Source organism: Elephantulus edwardii, unplaced genomic scaffold, assembly GCF_000299155.1.
Source record: "Elephantulus edwardii isolate Elephantulus edwardi_28Jun2011 unplaced genomic scaffold, EleEdw1.0 scaffold00047, whole genome shotgun sequence".
NCBI lineage: Eukaryota > Metazoa > Chordata > Mammalia > Macroscelidea > Macroscelididae > Elephantulus > Elephantulus edwardii.
The window spans coordinates 15,467,542-15,476,578 of NW_006399797.1; the positions used below are offsets into that span (position 1 = coordinate 15,467,542).

A 9,037-nucleotide genomic window follows, 5' to 3' on the forward strand; every position below is an offset into this window, starting at 1 on the left:
AATACAAAAATTGCACAACAGTTGAAGATAATTCCGAAGTGTCCCGTAAACTAGGCGACCGGCAGGCAGGGCCGCCCAACCTCCTGTGAGTGAAATCGTGGCTGAAGCCTTGCCAATCTTACTGCCCACCACCATCTCTTAACGGAGAATCTGACCCCACAACTCGACCTCGCCGACGTTAAGACCCTCTTGCCCCTCCCTAATTGGCAAAAATGGTGGGGCCTGGCTGCGTGCGTGTGCGTGCGTGCGCGTGCATGCGTGCGCGTGCGCAAGTGCCCGGATGGGCTGCTGCTTCCGGCGCGCTTGCCTTGGGCGGTAGGAGGCGCGCATGGGGTGGGGGGGAATTCTCCTCAAGGCGGGTTCCTATCGGGGCCTGTGCGGCCTTTTGTAGCTGAAACGGGGATGGCGCAAAAAAGGCAAACCTGAGGGGCAACCCCAACCACTTAGTGTGAGGTCCTGCCGCTTTCGCAGTCAGGATCCTTTTTCGGCCCTAGAGCGTGCAAACGCCCCTGCGGCGTGGACCCCTCGAGTGGAATGGTCGCCGAGGCCCAAGACGTTGCACTTCTGCGTGCTCTGTGAAAGGAACTGGGGACCCTCGACGGATCCCCAGCCCTTCTCGCTCCAGGCACCATCCTGCATGGTGAGGAGACAGCACCGGCCCGGAAGCGCACGGTCAGTCTTATGTCTGCTTTGTGATCGAAGTTTCCTTGCGCGGTGCGGTCTGCGCAGCGCGCCGCAGTCTTTGTTATTTGTTGTAGGGTCGTAGGGCACGTGGCTGAAGGTTTTTGGGGTTTTTATTTGGAAGGAAGCCTGGTAGTCACCGAGGGAGAAGAGGGCGTGGTTTCGGACCCAGGTTCTGGGCAGGGTGAGGGCGGGGCGAGGGGGGTCTCCGGGGACTCCAGGCTAAAGGTCACGGCGCTGCGAGCCTGCAGTGGGGCTGCGGTCCCCTCCGGGCAGGGGGTCTGAATGACGGCAGGTGCCTGCCCTGCAGTCTGTCCCGTACCGCCGCCTCTGGGCGAAACCAGGCCTGTTGGATAGCAGGTTGACTCAGCTTTTCCTCTTGGGCTGATCAAGTTCGGACACGTTCCGAGTCTGCAGTCAGCGGAGCTAAGCCCGGACTTGTCTCCAGCTGGGGCTATTTAAAAGCCATGCCCTTTCCCAGTTCTAGTTATTTCGTGACCACAGTCCCGTTCGCGCTTGCACTGATCCAGGCAAATGTGCAATACCGGAATGTCTGTGCCCGCTGCCGATGATGCTGTTCCAAGTACCTCCCAGATTCCTGCTTCAGAACAAGAGACCCTGGTTGGTATTTTTGTCTCCAGTGCAACTTTTTAGGAAATTCTATTTTGTTACAGACCCAAGTTATAACACAGTGCGTTAAGGACATTTTAAGCACAAAGCTCACATTCTCTTTTCAGGCCTGTGTCCTGTAAAAGTTACCTTGAAGAACTAGTCCATATTTTGTTAACATTTTACTCAGCAGGCTTTAGAAAGAAATTTCTTTACATTCTTTTTTTAAATTAAATTTTATTGTTTTTTGTGTGTATCTGGGCTTCATCTGACATACTTTGGACATGTAAGGAGAGACAGACAGGTCCTTGGAGAGGGACATCATTCTTGGTAGGGTGGAGGGACAGCACAGGAGGGGAAGGCCCTCTATGAGATGGATTGATTCAGTGACTGGGGTAATCAGGCTGGGTGTGTCAGAGGCAGTGCGATTGGCACAGGATAGAGCAGGGTTTAGGGCTGTTGTAGTCATGGTCGCCATGAGTTGCAAACGACTGACTGGCACATAAACAGCAATAGCAAACCGTCAAATTGGATCTGACTGGTACAGGAGGAGATTGTCCCTCCTCCAGTAGAGCATCTGGTGGATTCGAACCGTGATCCTCTGGGATACATTCTTTACATAGACGTTGAAGTTAAGCTTATTTATATGACTGCTTTCTTGCCCAGTTCCCAATTTCAACTGTCATAATTTTTAGGCCTTCTAGAAATATGAAGTAAAACCTGAAAATTCCTGCTTTCTCTTTTGTATTTCAAATCTGGAGTGTTTAAATCGTAATTGTTTTGTTAAAACAAGAATAAACTAGCAGTGTTCTGAAATTTGTTTTTTTCATTTACTGTTAGAATACAGCGCAAGGAGCACTGGTTGTGTAGTGTGTTGTGAGCTGAGCTGAGCTGCTTATGATAAGATTGGCAGTTGAGATCCACCAGCTGCTGAGTTCTCCCTCAGTTCACTAGCAGATAAATCTGTCCCTCAGGCTCTCTTCACGTTTAGATATACAGCCTCAGAAACTGAGTTTTGGCTTGAGTAATATATGGAACTCCATATGTTCCTAAAGTCTGCAAAGCATACTGGTTTCCTTTCAGTAAAAACTGTAAGACCCATGGCCTCTTAGCTCCTTGTCAAAGGGACTGTTAATGTTCTTTCCTTTCATAAAAAACCCTGCTGCATTCTTTTTACCCTGCTGCATTCTTTTTAATAGCTGCATGGTACTCCCTAATGTGGGTGTACCATTTACTTAGGCCTTATTGGTAGGTTTTTTCCCCCCATTATGTCTAGTTTTTTGGTATTAAATACAGTGACTTTGTATATGTGTATAAATGCTAACTCGAGTGTTAAGTGTTGTTATTTCTATAAGAAAGACTTAATAGAAAGAGAACTCTGAGGTGTTAAGGATATATATATAGCCTTTATTCATGTTATGTGCTGTCTGGTAGGAACCAACTCATAGCTGACCCTCCACAGGTTTTCAGAGGCAGTAAACTGCAGGGGAGGAGATTGTTCATCAGTAGGCAGGGCAGCTGGTGAATTTGAATGGCTGTTGATAGGCCTTTGGGATTGTGGTGCAGCTTCTTAGCACTAGACCACCAGAACTCCTAAATCTTTTAGTATATCCTTTAATTTTTCACTCCATAATTTATTATTTTTTTTTAGCCAGAGAACGGTAAAAAGATATTGTTTATTTATATTCCTTAATTTTTGGTGGGGCTTGACATTTCTGTTTCTTACAGGATTTGCTTGGTTTATTTATCTGTGTCTTTTAGACTTCTTTTTAAAAGCAGAAGTCATTTATTGAGTGATAATTTGAACTATAGTATAAAGGAAACAGGCAGTTACACAGTGCTCTTTGTAGTTTTCTTAGCAATTTGTAGTAGTTTTTTGGTATGTCAGGTGCACTTAGCTTTTGTTTGTTACTAATGTTTCATTTAAATTTTTTTCTTTTAGCTTTTTTTTTTTTTTATGCGTGTACCGTCAAATTGGATCTGACTGGTACAGGAGGCGACTGTTCCTCCTTCTTCAGCAGAGCATCTGGTGGATTTGAACCGTGCACTTCTGGGATTGCAGTGCAGTTTCCTGCCACTAGGCCACCAGAGCTCGCCTTCCTTTTGCTTTTGAGAAACTGAATTTTTGTGAAGTCAAATTTTCTGATATCTTTTGAATTTTATCTTTTCATAGTCCTTTCTAATTCCAGTGCTATATAAAAACAGTCCAATGTTTTCTACTAGTATTTTTATATTTTATATCTAGATTACAAAAAATGAACTTTATCATTTTGTTCTTAAACATAACTTTAAGGATGGAATGTCTTTTGTTATAATGTTCTTGTTTATATATAGGTCTTCACAGGTGTTGGGTGTGCCATGTACCATTGAGTCAGCTTTTACTTGTAGTGCCCTTCTGTGACAGAATAGAGCTGCCCTGTTGCTTTTCCTACACTGTAATCTTTATAGGAGCAGACTGCAAGGTCTTTTCTCTGTGGAGAAGCTGTTGAATTTAAACCATTGGCCTTTTGTTTGGCATTTATTTAGGCATTGCGTCAGTGGAGCTCTTTGCATATGTTTTCAGTCTCAATATAAGACTAATGACTTTGCACTATACATTTCTATTTTGAAGTTACTTTATGCAGCTTGTAATATATATAAAGTTAGAAGAAATAAAAGTTTTGTTGTTTATGTAAAATTCATTCTTTACCTAACCTGAAAAATAAATGTACGTATAAAAGCACATAGCAAAAAAAAAAAAAAATGACCAAGTAATTAGTGATTTAACCTTACATTTATTAAATATTTTAAGTTTTTTAGTGATTAAATACTATTTGTTCTGTTGATCACCCGAAAGGAAGCAGTGCTCTTATATTTGATTTTGGGAGGTAGATTCTAAGCTGGGATTTTATCAGAATGCAAGATCAGACAAAGGACAGAACATATTGAAGAGTATGAGGTGATTTATGTGGGAGTAGAATGCTTTAAAGATCCTTGAGTTTTGCAGATTTTTAAGGTAAAAGCATGCAAGGAGGGAGTTTAGGCACCTAACCCTTTCTGTGGGCCATCCTTTTTTTCTGTTTGTAAATTTTTCATTTGAGTAAAGGTTTACAAATCATTCATCATATAATCATTCAGATGTTTACATTTTAGCCTGAGTTATTAATTAATTACAATATTTGATTAGCTTCTTGTGTATTTGTTTATTTTCCCAATACAACTTTTAGAGCGTTTCGAGCAAGATCGGGCAGATGAGTAGTTTTGTAATAATAGATTTGGCTCATTACCTGTTTTTGCGATAAAATTTAACTGTAATTCAGCAGCACCCATTAGTTTACATTTTGTCTATACTTGGCAATATAGTAACAATTGAGTAATTGTCTACAAAGCTTAAAATATTGTCAGCTGGCCCATAATAGGAAAAGTTTATTGACTTCTGGTCTGGTTTGTAGTTATGAGTACAAGTTGTCTTTTTTCCCCCCTCCCTTAATACTTAATAATGTCTAGTGCATATAGAAGCTCAGTAGCTTCACTTGTCAAGTAGGTATTTAAAGTGTAGAGCACCTGGAAGGAATATGGTAAGAAATAAATGCTGGGCTCCATTTGGGTTAGTTATTTAAGGTCTCTGGGGAGCTCTGGTGGCTTAGTGCTTAAGAAATTAAGGTGCCAGCACAAAATGGTTTTAATCCATCTGCTCTGCTGGAGAAAGAAGGGTACTCTCCTCTCATGCAAATCCCTGCCTCTGAAAACCTGTTGGTAGGTCAGCTACAGATTGGTTCTGACTTAGTGGTACACAACAGCAGTCTTGAGAAGAGAATGCTGGTAGTCTAGTCCATAGAATTGCACCGCTAAACTAAAATAGGCAGCTCTTTGAGGTTAAAAGCTACAGGAGATAGATAGGCAGTCTCCTGTGCAATTTACAGCCTCAGAAAACCTGGAGGATCAGCTATGAGTTGGTTCAAACTCCATGGTAATGAGTGTTTGAAATTTGAATCTCGAGTAGTGCTGAAGGATCAGTAGTAGCTGGAGGCATAGTCTGTAGAGAGTTATGCTGCTAATCCAAAGGCTGTGACTCTTCAGAGGTGTGAATGCATCAGAGATTCAAAGGGAAAATAATGAGCAATCGCTCGTGCAAGTAAAGCCTTTAAAACCCACCGGAGAGTCAGCTGTGAGTGGAAACTGACTCAGTGGATGTGAGAGAATCTTCCTGAACCTTATCTGTAGAAAGAGAACATTGGTAAAAGCTATTTTAAAAGTTTATACTCTTGGGTTCTATAACAGTTTAAGCTCAGTTGAGTTTTCCATTTATACTTTGTAAGCCAGTAATAGGATTGCATTAGTGCAGGCAAAGAATAATGGTCATTATCTTGAGGTGTGGGTATTGTTTTTGATAGCAATTAAGATACTGTAACCTATGATATTAAAATCCTTCCCAATTTCCCCCAAAATACCTTTGAGAGCTTACAAATTATAGTTTCTATTGGTTAGAGATCTTTATTTGTTTCTATTTCAAAGAAAGGTGATCCAACAGATTGTGGAAATTATTGAACAATATCATTAATATCACGTGCAAGCAAGATTCTGCTGAATATTATCCAAAAATGACTGGAACAGCACATCAACAAAGAAATGCCAGAAGTGCAGGCTAGGTTTAGACAGGGTCATATTATAGCTAATGTTAGATGGATCTTGGCTGAAAGCAGGGAGTACCAGAGGAATGTCTGTGTTTCATTGACTGTGCAAAGGAGTTTGACTCTGTGTATCACAACAAACTGTGGCTAACTCTTGAGAAGAATGGGAATCTGAGAACACTTGATCATGTTTATGTAAAACCTATACAAGGAGGCAGTTGTCAGAACAGAGCAAAGGAACATTGCATGGTTCAAAATTGGGAAGGGTATGCATCAAGGATGTGTCTTGCCTCCATATCTTTTCAGTCTATATGCAGAACAGAGTATCCGTGAGGCTAGGCTCTTGGAGGAGAAATGTGGCATCAGGATTGGATGTAGATTCATCAACAATCTGTGTTATGCAGATGACGAAACCCTGCTTGCTGAAACTGAGGAGGACCTGAAGCGCTTGCTGCAGAAGATCAAGGACTGCAGCCTTCAATATGGATCAAAGCTCAGTATCAAGAAAACAATGATTCTTATCACTGGGCCAATTGGCAGCATGGTAATGGATGGTGAAGAGATTGAGATTGTAAATAGCTTTAGTTTGCTTGGCTCCACAATCAACACTCTTTGCACCAGCAGCCAAGAAATTAAAAGACATACTGTGTTGGGAAAGTCTGCTGTCAGAGACTACTCCAAAGTATGGAGGAGCAGTGATGTCATTTTGGAGACTAAGGTGCGCCTGATCCAGGCTATGGTCTTTGCAATCACTTGCTATGCATCAGAACTGGGCAATACATAGGGATGATTAAAGGAGAATTGATGCCTTTGAGCCATGGTGTTGGAGAAGAGTATTGAATATACCATGGACTGCTAAGAGAGTAAACAGGTTTGTCCTGAAGAGGGTAAAACCAAGCTGCTATTTGGAGGCATGGGTTCTGAAGCTTCGTCTGACATATTTTGGACATGTTGCAAGGTGGGACCAGTCCTCCTTGTAGAGGGACGTCATGCTTCGGAGGGTGGAGGGACAGCGCAGAAGAGGAAGACCTTCAATGAGATGGATTGATTCAGTGACTGAGGCAATGGGGATAGATGTGTCAAGAGATGATAAAATAGAGCAGGCTTTAGAGCTGTTGTACATAGGGTTGCTATAAGTCACAGGTGACTCGACAGCACATAACAACAGTACATTTTTTCAAAACAGTATTTTTGAGCTTCTTCCTTGTAAGAATGTTAAGCATACTATCTGCTGTACTTTAACTGCATTTTTAAGGTGTATGTTTGCTGAAGTTTATAGTCTGTCTGGACCAAGTTTTTAAGTTTAATAGGAACTCTTTGTTCTTCATAGGTTAGACCAAAACCATTGCTTTTGAAGTTGTTAAAATCTGTTGGTGCACAAAAAGACACCTATACTATGAAAGAGGTAAGCTGAATCTAGAAATAAATCGCTAATGTTTAACTATTCTTTCTTTCTCCTTTTTATAATTATTACTTTATACTGGCTTAAAAGTTTATAAAGTTCGTATACATTACTATTCTAGATAGCCATACTTAAGAGTTTACAATACCTTGGATACAATTAACCATATAGAATGATTTTCAGTTAGCAGCAGTGTAAAGTACATGAATTGAAATCAACTTGATGACAATGGGTTTAGGGTTTTTTGTTGTTTTGTTTATGGTAATTTAAACTATAAATTAAACTTGAGCCTCATTTCTCAACTAGAAATGGAATCAGATTCTGCAAAAAAAAAAAAAAACAAATGGAAGAAAAGATTCTTAACCTTTTTTTTATGGATCAGTTTGTCAAACTGGTAAATGATTTTTCTTAAAATTGTGTTTTTCGAGGAGCTCTGGTGGCCTAGTGGCAAGGAGCTGCAACTACAGTCCCAGAGGCACACGGTTTGAATCCACCAGATGCTCTGCCGGGAAAAGGAGGGACAGTCTCCTCCTGTACCAGTCAGATCTGATTTGACGGTACACCCACACACACACACACACACACAAAATCGTGTTTTTCAGTGCATGAAAAAGAGTACATAGGACTTCAAAGGAAATTGTTTAAATTAAGATATTGTTTACTATTAAGGTATTAAACAAGTTTGTGATCTAGCAACAGATCTAATATAATTGAAGTAGTGAAGAGTATGAATGATACTGTTAAATATTTGTAAGAAGCATAATGCATAAAATGAGACTAATACTGCTAATATTATTGTGGTTCATTTCCTACGTTCATACAAGTGATGGGAAAGCTAAATTTCCAGCCAGTGGAAATAAGGATAAAAACTTTTTTTTAAAAAAAAAAAGCCCAAAACATTTTTTTCCCTATTCTAAATTACTGAACTCTTTCCATGACACTCCTGGGAGTCCATTCATTCCAGGGAACAACCTCTGAAAAAAGATGCATAAATAGAGAATAACAGTCTTTCTGGGGTAGAGGTAAACTAATTCCTCTATTTACATGAACACAGCATTTAAATATATTATTATCAGACTTGAAATTTGTGGACAAAACATGATTTTCAGACAGAGTGTGGGCTCGCTTACGCATTGTGTTGGCACAAGAGGTATGTTACCTGTTTGCATTTGTTGCAGAGTTTTGGGAATAAGGTTACTTAGAACACTGAAGTGTTTCAACTATATCAGGCTAATAGTAGGGCTGGGAAAAATCTCAGGTCCTTTTATTTTTGCTGTTGTGAGCCATCGAGTTGACTACAACTTGAAGCCTCTTCATGAGTAGGAAGACTCTAGCACTTCTTTATATCTTTTCTACTGCTGACTGACCATCTCTTTGATCCATTGTCATATAGGAATAATCCTAAGTGAAATATGCTTGATTAAACAAATATGTAATGCTTGTAGCACCTTGCACATTTCATTGTAATATTTTGCTTTGTCATCCCGTGCTGCCTTTTGGAATCTTCTGTTCAGCTCTTTAGTATCTTGACTTTGGCTTCTCTGCGCACCAGTGCAATCTTCGGAGTTTCTTCTGACATCAATTTTGGTCTTTTCTTCCTCTTCTGTCTTTGTAATGACCATTTGCACTCTTCCTGGATGATACATTTGACATCCTCCCACAACTCATCTGGTCTTTGCTCATTAGTGTTCAAGGCCTCAATCCTGTTCCTCACATGATTCTGAAATTCAGGTGA

The 9,037-nt window shown here is 40.6% G+C and overlaps 1 protein-coding gene across 1 annotated transcript in view; it reads left to right on the forward strand.

The window, feature by feature from the left end:
- Positions 1-1,208: 1,208 nt before the first annotated feature.
- The window catches only part of MDM2 (MDM2 oncogene, E3 ubiquitin protein ligase), a gene marked incomplete at its 3' end in the record, with an annotated part of 40,721 nt that continues 32,892 nt past the window's right edge, over positions 1,209-9,037 (forward strand). Inside the window, exons 1-2 of the mRNA XM_006886105.1 lie at positions 1,209-1,302; positions 7,231-7,305. Of these exons, the coding sequence (XP_006886167.1) occupies positions 1,216-1,302; positions 7,231-7,305 (162 nt within the window). The remainder of the gene's footprint in view (positions 1,303-7,230; positions 7,306-9,037) is intronic.